The sequence below is a fragment of the Mustela putorius genome, unplaced genomic scaffold (genome assembly GCF_011764305.1).
Source record: "Mustela putorius furo isolate JIRA1106 unplaced genomic scaffold, ASM1176430v1.1 tig00537248_pilon_pilon_pilon, whole genome shotgun sequence".
NCBI lineage: Eukaryota > Metazoa > Chordata > Mammalia > Carnivora > Mustelidae > Mustela > Mustela putorius.
The window spans coordinates 11,043,146-11,061,424 of NW_025422387.1; the positions used below are offsets into that span (position 1 = coordinate 11,043,146).

At 42.5% G+C, this 18,279-nt stretch overlaps 1 protein-coding gene across 1 annotated transcript in view; it reads left to right on the plus strand.

Moving 5' to 3' along the window:
- FBXW8 (F-box and WD repeat domain containing 8) overlaps positions 1–18,279 on the plus strand; it is a 126,151-nt gene that overhangs the window by 22,352 nt on the left and 85,520 nt on the right. Inside the window, exons 3-4 of the mRNA XM_004753416.2 lie at positions 12,110–12,274; positions 15,020–15,108. Coding sequence (XP_004753473.2) covers positions 12,110–12,274; positions 15,020–15,108 — 254 coding nt within the window. The remainder of the gene's footprint in view (positions 1–12,109; positions 12,275–15,019; positions 15,109–18,279) is intronic.

Below are 18,279 nucleotides of genomic sequence, written 5' to 3' on the forward strand. Positions count from 1 at the left end.
TGGTGGCTTGGAGTGCATTGAATCGAGTCAGGACTGCTCATGGGGCTGGGTATAGAGAGAGAAAGAGGAATCAATGGGACTCCAGGGTACTGGGCTTGAACAACTGGGCCAATGAAATTGTTGTTACTGACAAGGGAAGACAGATGAGAAAGTTTAGTGGGGGAGATCAGTAGTGGCATGTGAGGCTAGAGAAATTTGGGAGCTAGCAGCACATCGTTGGTATGTATATATTTTTATAGATTTATTTCTGAGGAAAGAGGTAGAGGGAGAGAGGATCTCCTAATAGTCACCTTGCTGAGCATGGATCCTGATGTGGGGCTTGATCTCACAACCCTGAGATCATGACCTGAGCTGAAATCAAGAGCTAGACACTTAACTGAGCCACCCAGGTGCCCCACATCATTGGTTTAATTTAAAGCCAGGAAACTGGATGAGGTCATTAGGGAAGTGAGTGTAGATGGAGGGGGCTTAGGATTTGAGCTCTGTCACATCATGGTTAGAGCCCAAGATGAGGAGTTGGAGAAGGCGTTCCCTGTGATGTGGGAAGAAACCCAGAACACATGGTCCCCTGGAACCAAGGGATAACCTTTTCGAGGAGGAAAAAGTGATCAGCGGTATTAAGTGTCACCTTTAGTCAAGTAGGACTGAGAAATGACCACCAGGTTTAGCAACTTGGAGATCACTGGTGACCTTAACCAGAATCCATGGCACGGTTGGGGCGAAAGTGAGCAGGCTCGAGAGTGAATGGGGAGAAAGGCAATAAGGAAATCGAGCTAATGAGTGTATGTGGAACTGTCTGTACATGGTATGTCCTCACAAAATAGACTTGATTTGTGAACATGTAACCAGAACAATGAGTGTTTCCCTCTGTTGTGGGCCTCACTGGTAACCCTAATCCAGGCAGAGTTAATAAAGCTAGTTTTGGAGCCAAGGGCTCCCCCCACCTTTTTTTAATGCTGCAATTCACAGTGGTGCTATAAAGCAAAATGCTGGAGACACTTTTATTAGCAAATTCTCACAGCTGAGGCTCACTCAGTGGGGCTCTTACTGGGTAGGGCCATTCCAGTCCTAGTATATTAAAGAAAGACCATTAGGCCTTTGGAAAATTCAAGCTTATAAACTTGCTAGATTTAATATAATATAAGAAATCAAAACTATTATCTTTCCTTTCAGTGAGATGCTTTTAAAATTGTGAAAATTTATCTAGGTCTTGTTTCTTGTTTTTGGTTTTTTTCTCCCAGGATTATAAGACATTCTTAGAGCCTGTCACTTTTGTGCCCCTTTAAAAGAAGGAGAGAGCAAAGGCACCCTCCCTTTCCAGTTTGCCAAAGAAATTGTTGGCACATTTCTGCGTTTAATATCTAATTGTAGGTACAGTCCTGATCCCTTTTTGGAAGTAATTCTCACCTCTAGCTTTTCTGAATCCCTCAAAGAGATGATTGTTTGTTATCCAGGGTTTTAAACTTTATCCTGAATATTGCTTTCCACAGAATAATCCTTGTGATCTAGGGGTTAGCAGTGGGAATGATGTACCGAAACATCAACTTTTTGTTCTCCGTTTTTCATCCCGTAAACCTGTTATACAAATTTCAGATCATGTTATTTAAAGTGACTTGGCATTTTCTTTGAAGCTAATAGAAAAATCTGTTTTCTGCTTCCAGTGTTCTCAAGGTCTAATCTATCAGGGACTTCTTAAAAGTCCCATGGAAAAGTGCCTCCGTTTTAAGTGGCTGAGGACTGTATGGTTTAGTACATCTCCTGAAAACTCATCCAGAATGTTTAATTTAATTAGGATCTTCTAGTTTGTAGTCACTGAGCACTGGATTTGGATTTTCTTAAAATGCTGCTGCTGATTGAGTGGCTCCATCTCATAAAAAGCAGCCTGTAGCTAGTTCTAGACTCCCGCATTAAAGATACTGTCCTGTACTTGGGGTGGGGCTTGGGATCCAGTCTGTGGCTTCCTTGCCCTGGGGGAGAAGGAGATCCACGCACAAGGTATCTGGCTGGCAGAGGAGAATTGCTGGTCTTTGTGTCCAGCTCTTCACCCGCTCACCGATAGGCCACGCAGATGTTCTTTCAAGTGGTATCTGCAGGGCACTAAGGCTTTTGAGACCGTTTTTTAGGAAAAGTTCAAGAGCCAAATAAGTTTGGGGAATACAGTGTCTTCCGTCCTTCTGAGAGATCAGCAACACCTGGCCATCTATAAAAGCTCTCAGAAGTTCTTCAGCGAAATAACTCTGCTTGTTTTTTTTTTAAACCAGTGTTCTCCAAATTTATCTGACCATGGAATCCTTTTTTTAAGGTGACTTATTAGCCCCCTGAGGAGTTGTTGGTCTACTGAGCATGCTTTGGGAAGCGCTGGTCTGTGCAATAATGCCTACCAGTTATATGATCTCTTAGCTACTCTGAGTCTTCCATCCAGTTAACATTTCATAGTATTTACAAAATCTTACATTTCATGATGTTTACCAAAAAGGCTCCTGGCATCCCAAGGTCAGAGTGAGCTGCCCTGGGTTTGGTGAGCACTTTCTGCCCTTGAGGACCCTTTAGGGTCTCTGTGTGTTCGCCCTTCTCTGATACTTTAACCTTCACTTCCGGAGGACTAGTAGGGAAGTGCTCTGCTCTGGAACTGTTTGAGTTGTGCCTGGCTCCATCACAGCTGATGTGGGTCCGGTCCTGTCTGCGCTTGATGACTGCCTAGTTCTCAGACTCGCTCTGGCAGGGGCAGATGGACAGACACCACTCATGTCGGGGCAGGCTCAGCTGTGGCCCAAACATGCCAAAAATCAAATGGTGGTGTTCTGTCTAGTCCAAACCAGAGCTCCAGTGTTCCTGAGTCATTATCCCATTCTTTCTTGCCTGACCACTTGTGATCAGATGAGGGTTTGTTTCCTTGATGCCCTCTGGCCTCAGATGGAGAAGTGTGGGATGACAGTGTGGTTAAGTGGGTTTGTAACTGATGCTGTGGCCATGCCCGGGGTGGGCTGCTTAATGGATCCATGTCAGCCGAAGGGGGTGTGTGCAGGGAGGGCTCTAGTGGTTTGCCATGGGCTCAGCCCCATCCTGGTCAACTTTTTTTTAATAATTAAGAGGTAAAGGTCCACAGACCATATTTTGCAGATGACTTATCCATGGGAGAAGCAGTTAATGCAACAGATGACAGAATTGGAGTTTAAAGATGCTCTAAAATGTGGGGGTGGGTGCAGAGAGCCGGGGTGTAAAATGGGACTTAAAATTAGATTAAAAAACTAATAGAATAGAAGTAAAAAGTGGGGACGGACTTTAACTGCAGTTTGTGTGTTTAAAAAAAAAAAAAAACTAGAGGGGCGCCTGGGTGGCTCAGTGGGTTAAAGCCTCTGCCTTTGGCTCAGGTCATGGTCCCAGATCGAGCCCCGCATCGGGCTCTCTGCTCAGCAGGGAGCCTGCTTCCTCCTCTCTCTGCCTGCCTCTCTGCCTACTTGTGATCTCTGTCAAATAAACAAATAAAATCTTAAAAAGCAAAATAACAACAATAAAAACTAAAGAATGGGGGCACCTGGGTGGCTCAGTCAGTTTTTCGGCTCAGGTCATGATCTCATGGTTGTGAGATCGAGCCCTGTGTGGAGCTCCATGCTAAGTGTGGAATCTGCTTAAGATTCTCTCTCTGCCCCTCCCTTATTCTCACTCTCTCTCTCCCTCAATCCCTCCCTCTCCCTCTCTCCTCTCCCCCCAAAACAAAAAAACAAAACAACTCTGAAGAATGATGGACACCAAATTCAGGTTACCCCAATGGCAGGGGAGAGGGTACAGACCTAGAGATGCACCGGGGTTCAAACTTACTAGTAATATCTTATTAAATGGGTGACAAGTCCATGCATGTTTATAGTATTTTTGCTTGTTTGCCTTAAGTGTTTCATAAACTGTAGAAGGTGGGTTGTTAATTTAGTTGCCACGATGGGTTATTTACAACAATTGAAGCAGCAAATTAGCGTCTGATAAATTTTTCTGTTCATGGCACTTGAAGCCTGCAAATGCAGTGTTGTTTTGTGCTGGGTACTGCATTTGAAGAGGGACCCCGTATGTGCACAAGTATTAAGGTACGTTCAGAGATAAGGGGTATGGAAACTAGTCTAGTCCTAGGACTGTTAGTTGAGGGAAATGGGTGATATTTAGGCCTGTGAAATGACTAAGGGGAATTAGGACAGTGTCTTCTTGAGAAGACACCTTGAGAAGCTGTCAGGTGGAGGAAGGAATAGAGATTTCTTGAGAAAGGCAAAATTAGGGCCATGGGCGGAATCCCTTTACTAGCCAAAGGGAGGAAGCCCTTTCTAACAGCCAGACGGCTTTGCAGTGGATCAGACTGATTTGGAAGGTCACCTCAGCTCTCTGCAGAAGCCACTTACCAACCAGGGCTGCTAGGAATCGCCCTTCTGTGATGGAACTGCTCCGGTTGATTTCCAGGATCCCTCTTACTTCTTCAGTTTCTAAACCTTTGAAGACTTGAGCCTGTGTGACACCTTCAGCATGACAGGGTGGCACTTTGGTTCAGCAAAGTGATGGAACCCTTGCACTTCATTATGCTACCTGCCCTAACTTCTGATGCTAGGGCTGCCATACACAGTGTCCATGTCTACAGGGAAGATGACTCTGCTGATGTGATGGCTTGTTGCACCTGGAGCTTGCATGCCCACAGGAAGCCAGAATTTTCATCTGCCATTAGACTGTTCTGTGGGTCAGTATTGCTTTGACATACTTTTGGTTGAGTAAGGTGTTGTAATAATAATTGTTCTTAGTATACTTTGCTTGAGTTGGAAAATCAGAAATTTTGACACTGAAACTATCTGAATTCTTGAATTCTAATTTTTACTTCCCCACAACTAACCTCTTTCTGCTGCCGTGGAGCAGTGGAAACCCATTCTAGATTTAACAGAAGTTATTTTTTAAAACACAAGGAAGCTAATGGACTCCTCAAAGTAATTGGAGCAGCACCACTTGTGAGCTACTTGGGGAGGGAGGGAGTGGCAGACAGAATCCAAGCAGACTCCCCATGGAGCAGGGAGCCCGATGCAGGGTGCAGTCTCACAACCCTGAGACCATATCCTGAGCTGAAATCAAGAGTCGGGTGTCTAACGGACTGAGCCACTCAGGTGCCCCTGGAGCAGCATGATTTTATAATGAATTTGTGCCTTCTAGAGTGTTGTCAGTGTGATCTGTAGTACTGTGTGACCTATGGGTAAACAATTGTTTGCAGGGTCCTTTTCTTGAGCTCTTTGAGATGCACAGCCACTCCGCTGGTGGTGGGGTATGATGATTCACTTTTTAAGGGTGAGAAAACCATGTTCCAAAAGTCAGACTTTGGTGTTGTGATGGACATTTCAGGATGTCTGATTCCTCCCCACCAGTGAGGAGAAAAGAAGCCTATGAAAGCGGTACAGAGAAGCTTAGTGACTTTGTCATTATACCACAGCTAACTAGTGAAAGACCGGACAATAGAATCTGAGGTCTGGGGTTTTGTTTTTTTCACAAGTGTAACTGTTTTTTTTTTTTAATTTAATTTTTTTAAAGATTTTTAAAATTTATTTGACAGAGCGATCACAAGCAGGCAGAGAGGCAGAGAGAAGCAGGCTCCCCGCTGAGCAGAGAGCCCGACGACGTGGGGCTTGATCCCAGGAACCTGAGATCACGACCCGAGCCAAAGGCAGTGGCTTAACCCACAGAGCCACCCAGGCACCCCTTAAATTTAATTATTATTTTATTTTTTAAAATATTTTATTTATTAGAGTGTGCACAATAGAGAGTGAGAGAAAGAGAAAGCAGGAGCTGGGGCAGAGGGAGAAGCAGACTTCTTGCTGAGTGGAGAGCACAGGTGGTAGAGAATGAGAAGCAGGCTACCTATTGAGCAGGGAGCCCGATGCAGGGCTTGATCCCAGGGATCATGGGGGATGATCATAGGGGATCCCTGGGATCATGACCTGAGCCAAAGGCAGACACTTAACCGACTAAGCCACCCAGGCTCCCTGTAACTCGTTTTCTGTTATACCATCCTGCTTCTTGGAAAATGCAGGTGATCTTGAAGCATGTTCCTAAAATCTTGATCAGATATGTATCCATATCACTTTAGGTCTCCTTGGGGACATTATATAAAGGCACTCCACTTTGAAGTCTTTTGTACAGTACAGATTTATTTTGAATATAAAGAACTCTTTTTAATTTTACATTGCTTGTTAATCTTTGAGAACTGCATGTGGTTCTGGTCCTTCATCCTAGCACCGAGATATCACCTTGATGTTTGTATGTTCAGCTGACCCTGTATTTGAGACAAATTGATGTGGTCATAAAGTATAACCCTTTTTATACATTCCTGAATTCAGTTTTGTGTATATTCATCAGGGATATTGGTTTGTAGTTTTCTTGTGCAGTCTTTGTCTGGTTTGGGTATCAGAAGTACTGGCTTCGTAGAATGAATTGAGATATGTTCCCTCATATATATCTATATCTATATATATATATAAAGATTTTATTTATGTATTTGACAGATGGAGATCACAAATGGGCAGAGAGGCAGGCAGAGAGGGAGGGGAGGAAGCAGACTCCCTGCTGAGCAGAGAGCCCGAGGCGGGGCTCCATCCCAGGACCCTGGGATCATGACCTGAGCCGAAGGCAGAGGCTTTAACCCACTGAGCCACCCAAGCGCCCCCCCCCTTATATTTTTTAGAAGAGTTTGTGAATTACTGGTTATTCATTAATCTTTTTAAACATTTGGTAGAATTCTTTTAAAATTTCTTTTAATTTAGCTTTAACCACTTTAAAAATTCTTTTTAAACATCTAGAATTCACCAGTGATACCATCTAGGCCTGGGCTTTTCTTTGTGAAGAGTTTTGTTTTGTTTCTTATTACAGAGCTGTTCAGATTTTCTGTTTCTTCATAAGTTAACTTCAGTACTTTGTGTGCCTTTTTCTTTTTTTAAAGCATTTGTCCATTTCATTTAGTCTATCTAATTTGTTGGCATATAATTGTTCATAGTATTCCTTTATAATGCTTTTCATTTTTGTGGTTCATAGTGATGGCCTCTTTCCTTGATTTTAGTAATTTGACCCCCCCCCCCAACCCTTGTGCCCCTCTTTGGTCAATCTAGCTGAAGTTTTGTCAGTTTTGGTCATCTTTTCAAATAACCAGCTTTTATTTGCTCTGTTCTCTCTTTTTATTTCACTCGTTTCTGTTGTAATTTTTCTTTCTGCTTGCTTTGGGTTCAGTTTTCTTTTTCTAGTTTAAGTTGTAAGCTAGGCTATGGATTTTAGATTTTTAAAAATATGAGTTTATAGGTATATACTTCCCTCTAAGTACTGCTTTCACTGGGCCTTATAGGTTTTGTATGTTACATTTTCATTTTCACTCATTGAAGAGTATTTTCTAGTTTCTTTTGCAACTTCTTTGACCCATTGGTGGTTTGGCATGCTAACATTTGTTAGTGTGTTCTTTAATTTCTACACACTTAATTTCCCAGATTTCCTTCTGTTATCAGTTAATGATTTCACTTCATTGTGGTCAAAGAACATACTTTGTACACTTTTTTAGTTCTTTTGAACTTAGATTTGTTTTATAGCATAGTATATGGTCTATCCTGGAGAATGCTCCATTGCACTTGAGAATAATGCTCAAATTGTTGAGTAAAATGTTCTATGGTTGTCTCTTATGTCTAGTTGGTTTATAGTGTAGTTTAATTCTTTTTTTTTAAAAGATTTTATTTATTTGACAGATCGCTAGTAGGCAGAGAGGCAGGCAGAGAGAGAGGGGGAAGCAGGCTCCCTGCTGAGCAGGGGCCTGATGCAGGGCTTTGACCCCAGGACCCTGGGATCATGACCTGAGCTGAGAGCAGAGGCTTTAACCCACTGAGCCACCCAGGTGCCCCTATAGTGTTGTTTAATTCTGTGTGTGTGTGTATGTGTGTGTGTTGTTTAATTCTTACAGTTCCTTGTTGATATTCTACTTATTCTATCCATTATTCAAACTGGGTATTAGAATCTCCTGGTTTGTTGAGTTGTCCATTTCATCCTTCAGTTTTGTCACATTTTTCTTCTTGTATTTGGGGGCTCTGTTTTTAAGTATATATGTTTACAATGATTAGGTCTTTGTGATAGATTGGCCCTTATTATAAAAATATCCTCTGTCTCTGGTAACCTTTTTTTTTCCCCCTAAAATTTAAGTGGCATTAGTATATGTACTTCAGCTCTCTTTCAGATATTGCTTGCATAGTGTATATTTTTTCCATCCTTTTAATCTATTTGTGCATGGGAATCTAAAGTATGTATGTCTCATGGGGTGCCTGGGTGGCGCAGTTGGTTGAGCATCTGACTCTTGGTTTTGGCTGGGGTTGTGAGAATGAGCTTCACAGTGGGCTCCAGGCTCAGCATGGAGTCTGCTTAAGACACTCTGCCCACCAACCCCCTCCCAACAACCCCTAGAGGTGTCTCTCAGATAAAGTAAATGAACCTTTAAAAATAAAAAGTGTGTATATCTTAGGACACCTGGCTGGCTCAGTCAGCATGTGACTCTTGATCTCAGGTCACAAGTTTGAGCCCCATGTTGGGTGTAGAGTTTACTTAAAAAAAAAAAAAAAAGTATGTCTCTTGTAGACAGCATATCCTTAGGTCATGTTTATTTAAACCTCCAATCTCTGTCTTTTGATTGGAGGGCTTAGTCCATTTACATTTAATATAATTACTGATAAGAATTTATATCTACCATTTTGCCATTTTCTGTATGTCTTAGGTCTTTTTTGTACTTCTTTTTCTTCATTACTGCCTCCTTTTGTGTTTAAATCTTTTTCTAAAGCATACTATTTTAATTTCTTTGTTTCTTTTAGTATACTTTTTAAGTTCTTTTAAGTTCTTTAGTATACTTTTTAAGTTCTTTTCTTAATGACTGTCCAGGGATCTTAAAACAATCTAGTTTGTATTAATGCCAAATTAATTTCAATAGTATACCAAAACTGCTACATTATAACTTCCCTCTCCCTTTTTGGTATATTATTTCATGCAAATTATGTCTTTGTTATAAGCCTATAAACACAATTTTATACTTAAGGCAGTTGTCTTTTTAATCAGAAGAACATGTTGCAAACAAAAAATACATTTATACTGTCACTTACATTTACCCTTGTAATGACTTTACTGATTTACTTCTTAGTGTGGATTAAGTTACTATCTAGTGTCCTTGTATTTCAGCCTAAAGGATTCCCTTTAGTATTTCTTATAGAGCAAGTCTACTAGTTATTGATTATCTTATTATTGTTTATCTTGGCATAATTTAATTTCTCTTACTTTGAAGGATAGTTTTGCTGGGTATAGAGTTACTGGTTGGCAGTCTCCTCCTTTAGCACTTTGAATATGCCAGCCTACTGCTCTCTGACCTCCCTGGTTTCTAATGAGAAGTAAACATAAAGAGTCTTTTTCTTTTGCTGCTTTCATGATTCTATCTTATGTTGTGTGGAGGTGTGAATCTTTGAGTTTTTCCTTCATGGAGTTTGGTGAACTTTTATTTTTCATTGTATTTGGGAAATTTTTAGCCATTATTTCTTTAGATATTCCTTCTACCTCTTTCTCTCCTCTTATGGAACTCCCATAATGCCTATGTTGGTCCACATAGAAGGTATTCCATAAGCCTCTGAGACTGTTAATTTTTTTCATTTTGATGGGAGGGTTTCTCTCATTGTTTTTCTTTTTTTCATAGATGGTATAATCTTAATTAATTTTAAGTTTGTGGATTCTTCTTTTAGCTCAAGTCTGAATTATTTGTTTACTACTCTACTTTTCAACTTTCAAACTTCTATTTTAAAAAATTTATCTGTATTTTGTACTTAAACATTATGTTCATAACTGTATTTTCCTAAACCTGCTTTCCTTTAATATTTTGAACTTACTTGTAATAGCTGATCTAAAATCTTTACTAAATCCAGAGTCTGGACTTCTTCAGGTATAGTTTCTGTTGGCTGCTTTTTCTTCCTGTATATGGTTCCTATTTTACTGTTTCTTTGCATGTCTCAACCTTTTTTGTTAAAAACTGGGACTTTTAAAATAATGGGCAACTCTGGAAATCAGATTTTTTGCCTTTGGGAGGGTTAGTTTTTGTTATCTTTCTTGCTGCTATTTATTAGTGACTTCTCTGGACTGATTCTCTAGTTTGTATTTTTGTCATTTGTGACCACTGAATTATCTGCTCATTTAGCTTAGCGGTTAGCTAGTGATTGGACAGAGATTTCCCTAACTGTGTTGAAGCAATAAATCTCCCAGTTTTTGCTGAGGCGCTCTCTGTTTGTTGGGGCATGCTTTCAATATGTCAACAGGTCACAACTCTGTTTTAGCTTTCATTTTGTGCTTGTGGAAAGCTTCAGGGTTAACCAGCATAAGAGATGAGGGCTGTCTCAGGTCTTGGCTGCACACAGAGTCCTACACATGTATATGACATTCTTGAGTGCTAGAAATACATTGGAACCTTTCAAAGCCCCTTGTGGACATCCCATTCCCCAGTTTTTCATCTAAGCTTTTGGTCAGATCCTCTTAGCCCCAGTTGCTAATGTTACCTCAGGCAGCCACAGTGTTAAACAGTTCTCCCTTATTGTTTTTGACAAATGCAGTGGAGATAAGACAGAGTTCAGTGAGATAAAGACAAACCTCTAGAACAGAGCTTTCCAGCAAGCTGTCAGGTCAAATAATGACAGTTCTCTGGGGATAGCACATGTGGGGACCTATAAAGCCACCTGGCCCTTTTGGTGACTATTAGGCTACTGGTTTTTATAGCTACCATAGTTGTAAAGCCTTGGTTTTCAAGGCTACCATGGAGTTACCTGTGGTCCTGGAGGAGGAGGATGGGATTAGTGCAAGTTAAAACAACATGAAGGTTGTTCTTACCAGGATGTGGCCATTTTTCTTAAATAAATGCTCCTCAAAATGTCAAAAAGCCTTCAGTTAATTGCCAGAGTTCTGAAAAAGTTGATTTTTGACAATTTTTGGCAGTATTCTTATTGCTTGCATGTAGGAGCAGATTTTTGGAGATCTTTGCTCTGCCATCCTGAAAGTTAACTACCTATCAGTACTTCATCAAACGAGGAACCCTGGTGTAATGAGAGTCTGCTGTGCACATGCTGTGTGCACTATCGCCTACTTTGCCTCATGTTCCCTTTTCTTGTCTGTATTCAGTGTCTTGAAGTGGCCCCAAGGGAGTGTTAAGGAGTGCAGATTACTGTAAACCAGTGGTCACGACTCTCATTTTATTAGGAATGAGTCTTAATCTTTAAATGGACAGCAAGTGTTGAGCACTTAATCCCCCATTCCCAGAATGTGCTGCAGATCCAGGAGCATGTTGACCTGCTGGATCATTTTTTCCTATTGCCAGGAGAGTCCATCTTTTGCACTCTAGCCAACTTTGTTCATTGTCCTGTGCGGAAGTAAATCCATCATCCCCCAGAGTCAGGCTTGGAGGACAAAATACTAATAGTGGAAATGGCCATTTCCTCTGCATACTGTTGGTATTTGAAATCCTGTCCAGACACAACATTATTTTTTGTATATCAGATCTTACAGTCCTGGTGAACAGCTTGAGTTTTCTGTTAAATTTTTTTAAAAAATCTATACATTTAAAGTCTAAGTTTTTGTGTGTAATATAAATTTAATTTTCTCATATGACCAGAAATACTGCATTATGGATATTTATTTTGTTACATACAGCCTTTTATTTCAGAAGTCATCAGTCTCCAAGTGTATAAAGAAACACAGGTGCCTTTGGTAAAAAGTAAAGAGTTTCTGGTCTGAAAACTGGTGTATGATTGTATAGCTATGTTGCAATTGTATTTTTTGCCTTTTATGTATTTGTATTTTTTTCTCACATGTTATATAATAATTCAACCAAGTCATCTCAAATGTGATATGAAATGGTAGAACAACAGTTTTGAAATCTTGAAAAATAAAACTGGAAACATTTGCTTCTATTTTTTTTTCACCTCAGAGTGTTTTGTTAATGAGACATTTTATACTGCCATAAACTCAGGGCAATAATAAAGGTGTTGATTGATTTTTGGATGACAAGGGGCTTCTCTAATTGCAGAATTTGACATTTGTGTCACTTCTGTTTTAGGTGAGCAAGACGTGGAAGGTGATTGCAGAAGACGAAGTGCTCTGGTACAGGCTGTGCCAGCAGGAAGGGCACCTTCCGGAGAGCAGCATCTCTGATTATTCCTGCTGGAAGCTCATCTTCCAGGAGTGCAGAGCCAAGGAACACATGTTAAGAACCAACTGGAAGGTAGGCAGTAGCCAATATCCTTACCTGTAGAAGAGCGGCCTACAAGGACACAGGAATCCAGGCCCTGGCTTAAATCCGGAGTCCCTTCAATTACAGCCTGAGGTTAACTGCCAAAAGCAAAGAGGGGAGTGTGGTGAGAGTCCTGTCAGCTGCTGGTGATTTGTTGCCCATTTTGTTCACCTTTAGAGTATCTGCCCCCGCTTTCAACCACACGGTTTGGGGGCATCCTCTTCTCTAGGAGAGGAGGGGTGAGATTAGGGTGTCGGTCACCTCCCCTCTGATGGTTAGGCTCTCCGGACTAGTGCTCAGTGAAGCCTCCTTTCGTCTCGGCCAACACTGATGGACCAAGACATGGACCCCCACCTGAATACAAAAGAGAAGCTGAAAATGCTATTTCCAGTAACTCTTTAAGAGGGAGGTTTTAAACGTCTCTAAGTACCGTCTTCTCTCCCCTCACATAACCCACTGGCTTGCTTCCATAGCATTTATCACTTCAGAATCTCTACAGAAATATTAGATCACGGCTAAGAATTTGCACACTGGAATGTTTCTATGGGAAATAACTGTCAAGAACAGCATTACTTAAAGCTGCTCTGAGCCATGACAGGACGACCGTGCAGTCGTGCTGCTTCTTCCCGCCTGGTAGCTGGATAGTCCCTTGTATGGAAAGAGTAGAACCATACATACTCTCCCCGCCCCTGGAAAGGTCAATCCTAATAGACTTTGAGATCAACAAGCTTTTGCTCATTACTGATGGTGACAGATTGCCTGTGTGCCTGTCTGTCCCTGGTCACCTCATAACCTGATTAGTGATGGATACTCTCGATCTGGGCAAACTTACATGGTTTCTAGCAGAGTTAGTAAGAGCAGTGTTTCTTGAATTCAGGGTTTCTCGACCGCAGCACACGACCCCAGTGACATTTGGTGAGGACTGTCCTGTGTGTGATAGGATGTTGAGCAGCTTCCCTAACCTCTGCGTAGTGGATGCCAGTAGCATTCTCTACCTCCCTCCAGTCGGGACAACCGCAAATGTCTTCAGACATGTCGTGCGTCCCCTGGGAGGCAAAATCTCCCCTGGCTGAGAACTACCTTTCTCAGGAGAACTAGCATAGCCATCCTTTCAAAGAGCTTTAAGACCCCACCACTAAGAAGCGCCCGGGCCCCACAGCTGTGTGCTCACCAGGTCATGAACTCCCGTGGAGGCTGACAACGCTCTTGCCTGTGTGGTTGGGCCTGCATGAGAGACCTCAGTGAGAGGCAGTCATGAAGGTTTGATGGCACTACTTAGACAAGCTGGGTCCAGCCCTGCAGCAGGAGCTGGAATTGAAGGAGAGCTGGCGAGCTGAGCATTCACGGGGGCCTTTGCCTCTGGAAAGGAGGGATACTTCTGACTTGTGTTCCTGGGAGCTAAAGTGGCAAATTCAGAGATGTCGACCCTTAGTAGCACCACAGCTGAGTTTCTCCTTCCGCCAAAGCTTTGGTGATAGAGAAAGCCATGGAGGGAGGCAGCTACTTCCTCCTCATCGGCTGGAGGTGGCAGCGGGGACGGTGTTCAGAGACCCACCTGCAAACCTCTGGCCCTTCATAACTGTGGCAGGTTACGTGCAGATGAACAAAACGTCTCGTTTTTTCCTCTGACAAGCACACAGCCGTTTGTTTAGTGAGCACTCTCATAAATGATGGCCGATTCAGTGAACTGGAGTCAGATTCTTGCAGCATCTCGGCCCATTTCCTGGTCCTGTTAGCGGTGAGGACTCCCGTGAGTGAAGTGCGGAATGATGAACCATGCACTAACTGTAATGATGGAATTCTTACTGGGATTCTAGAAAGAAAGCCCTATCAAAACATGAAAAGTAGTGTTAAAGCAAGTTGTTTTCCCTGCCGGTGCTCCCATTTCCTGCTGCATAAGGCCAGCATTGGGTTATGGTGAGGGGGACGAACACTCCTACTGCACAGCATGGCCCACATCCTGTGTAATGAGCTTTGTACAAATGATCCCAAACCCACAAAGGGGCATAGAGTGGAAAATACATCTGTCTCTTGTGTCTCTCTGCCTGCCACCTGGTCCCCTCAGGAGCAACACTCGTCATGGGTTTTGGGTTTCCTTCAAAAGAACCGTTTCCGGGGTGCCTGGGTGGCTCAGCCAGTTAAACGTCTGCTCAGCGGGCAGTGTGCTCTCCCTTACCCCCAGCTTGCGTTGTGTCTGTCTGTCTCTCAAATAAATAATCTAAAAGAAAAAAAAAATTACCGTTTCCATGAACCTCTGACCTTGCAGTCTTTATTTTCCCCATCCTGATTTTATCTTTGTATGTCCTTGCTCATTTTATCCCCCGAGAGTTCATAAGGGCTGCTGACAGGTAAAATACCATAAAATGCCTTCTGTCCTCTGAACTGAACTAAATACACGTGATGCATTTCCTCAGATACTTGCCACTGCCCACCTTCTGTGCATCGTAGCTGTGTGCTCACACACTGCCTTTGGACCCTGTAACCCCCTCGAGCCCAGGAGCAGCGACTTGCATGTCCCATGCCCCCACCCTCCTCTTCAGTGCATCTCATGTGTGCGGTAACCCGTACATGCTAACACCTGATCTTATTAGTTGTCACCTTTGTCCTTTGAAATGCCCGCAACTTTGAGCACAATCAAGTGCTAAGAAATCGCCGTCGAACGTAGCTGGAAGTGAAGTGCCAGCTTCTGGGGATCCCAAGAACAGTACAAACTGTATCTCCCTTCTCCTTACACAGAATCGCAAAGGTGCCGTGAGCGAACTGGAACACATTCCTGATGCGGTTTTGTGCGACGTGCATTCCCATGACGGCGTTGTCATTGCCGGGTAAGTGAATGCAATTTTTCACTTAATGATTAACTCTTCATCTTAAGGTCTTTCATTTTTCATTGGCCACCCTCTGAGTCCCAGTGACATTCTCTTCCCCTGAGAGCACGTACCTTCCCACAATAGCCCGGGTTTGATGGAAAATCTCCACGATTCTGTTGTCCAGTGTTCAGGAGTCTGAAGTTAGTAGTGGGAAGCGAATGGTGTCGAGTGTAGAGCTATAATCCATTTATCTCAATATGTCTTTCCTAGCCTTTAAATCACTCTTGTGGCATGTTAGGTTAGATTTTCATTAAGGCAAACGGTCTGTATTTTATGAAGACATAAAAAAGTCAAGCAAGAATAATACATGTTGGCACAAACAGAGCCTGTTCTTACTGTCTTGTTCTGAAGCTGTTGTTATGAGAAAGGGCTGTGACCACATGGGATACTCCTTCCCCACCACACAGCACCTGTTTGCTACTTGTCCTGAAATAAGCTTTTTAGTGGTCTTCATCACCAAGAAATTTAATTTTAGCTTCTGTAAATTCCTGTGGCTACTGTCCCAAAAAACTCTTTCATGAATTCTTCCTATTTTACTAACAGATGCAAAAAGGTGTTTTTTAATGTACAGTGAGAAGACCAGTTTGATCTTTGGATTGAGAAGTGGTCTTTGAACTACAGTCCCACACTGTATATTTAATGCCCTGAGTAGAGATCATAACATTTAAAACCCTGAGTCTGAATTGGCTTTGGAGTGAGCCCCCCAGGAGAGGTTCCTGTCTGGAGGACCAAAAACAAATCTTGGCCTGAACAGCTTGGTGTAGTAGGTGAGTCTTTTTCTTTAAAGAAGACTCTTTGCTTAAGAAGCACCATTGGAGTTTAAAAAACTCCAAACAGATTATTTTGTGATCTACCATACCTAGAAAAAGTATCTTTGCTTGAAACTAGATATGCCTGGAAAGAACGCTTTTCCTTAGCTTTTCTTTTGCTGCGGTGATGTAGAGGTGAATGCCTTCTTGGGAGTGCTGTAGAACCACTGTTTTTGGAAAGATGAATGGACCTGAACTCTGGAATTCTGTCCATTCAGGTATCAGTGCGGCTTTAGACTTTTGCTTCTCATAGCAGAAATGTGGGCCTCAGAGCTTATGCTACATAAGGTCCTTTGTGCCTACAGATTCTAAGGCTCCATGGTAACTCGGAAAGGACTTCTGTCCTTCTAGCTTACAGGGGTCTCCCAATGTGTCAGGAGGCCTTTGAGGACAGAATGTTGAGATTGGACTGAGAGTCTGAAGGGAAATTAGAGATAAAGGAAACTTTAATCTCCAAAGCCAAGTAGGAGTTTATCTGGACGTGGCCCTCACAAAGGCCGGCTGGCCATGAGTCCAGATGCCAGCCCTTCTTTTCCTGCCTCCCTGTTCCCCTGAGGTCTGCTCAACATTACAGATTATGCCAGCACAACACAAAGCGATGGCAGAGTTTCGTGGATCGATAAGATGAAACGTGATCTGTGGGTCAGAGAGGCTCCTCCTGGCTCCTCTTTCTAAGAGAACCTTATGTTTATGGCCTAGCATCGGGTACTTCAGTCTTGCTTGTGTGTAGAGCATCTTGTGTTTATCATTAAAATTTTATCTGGTGGTTACGGTGCTTGTTTTCTGGGTCAGATCTCGAATCCCTTTTCATTTGAGACAGCGGTGTTTGTGGTTACCTCATTCCCAATCAATGTTGTATTTACCCGGCTTTCTGCAGCTCTGCATCTCCAAGGAGCTGCTTGCAGAGACCCTGGTCACTCCACCTTCTCTCGCCCAATCTACTCAGCCTGTGTTTCTCTGCTTTTCCTTCATTTCCTTTTTCTCCCTTTGAACATAAGCAGAATTTGTTCAGGGGCTTAAGTTTTATGTGCCTAGAACTAAACTGTGTAACCACTTTGCATTGAAACCTGTTAGGTTTACTTCCTGTAATTGGCAGCAAAGGCGCCTGCAGAACCCCTTGCTTTTTCCCATCTTTTCACACCTTTGTGTAAAAGGTTCCTGGTTTGGAGATGCCTAGAATAATTTTTATTACTTAATGAGCCTCGCAGTTGACCCTGTCTTGGTTCTGCCTTACTTTTCTTTTCACTCAAACCAGAGTAACCTTCAAACATTTATGCACTCCAGTGCACCCAAGGCCCAGCATACTCATCAGCTGAGCAGGACCTGGACGATGCCTCTTACCGGGCTTGTCTTCCAGCAGAGGAAGTGGATACTGTTGTCAGAACTTTTGGTTTTTTGTTCTTTTTCCCATGAGTCTTTTGTTTCCCTTATGGTCTCATGGATGGTAACTTCCAGTTACTTTTTCCTTATGTTCCAAGCCCTTTAAATTTGTTTCCAATTTAACTTTTTCCTGATTACTCATCTCTGGTACCCTTGACTTTTCCCACAGTCTCTGATTGCCTCTGGCCACATCTCTCTCTCTCTCTTTTAATTGAGATATAATTCCTGTACCATAAAATACCCTTTCAAATCGACGAAGTCTGTAATTTTTAGTATATTCACTAGGCTGTGTATCTATCTACCGCTGTCTAATCCCAGAACATTTTCATCACCCCAAAAAGAAACCCAGTCCTCCTCCTTTAAGGTCCAACTCCAGTCTTGTCTCCTCCCAGGGGTGTCCACAGCCCCCTGGCCTATTAACCCCACCCCAACATCTGCCTGTTTCCTAACTCTTGGAGAAGTGACTGCAGCTTATAGTGCAGCTTTGCCTTGATTAACATTTTTGTTTTCTGTTGTGGCTTTACTTTGAAATAATTAATTTCACAACCATGTATTTTCTTGCTGTTAATTTGTAAACATCTTTTTCTTTTTAAAGCTAGAGGTAGTGTGTAATATGCAGTGCCCTACGGTGCTTGTACATTGTTTTGTCTGAAGGAAACATTATAATTTGATATGCCGAACCCCCTCCGACCTGGATACTGAGTGTTATGTGGAAACCTGAGGAAATCCCTAATTTGTCTGGTCCTTGATTTCTTTGTCCTTTCCACTTAGAATCATGTCATCCAGAACCTGGAAGAAACCGTAGAGGTTAGCTGTTCTAAAACCCTCTTTTACATGGCTGCCTGGGGCTTGGAGGTCTGACGAGCCGGGAGGGTCAGGCATGCACTGCACCACTCCACTGTTCTTCTGCAATGTCCACATGGACAGCCAGCGGGTAGGG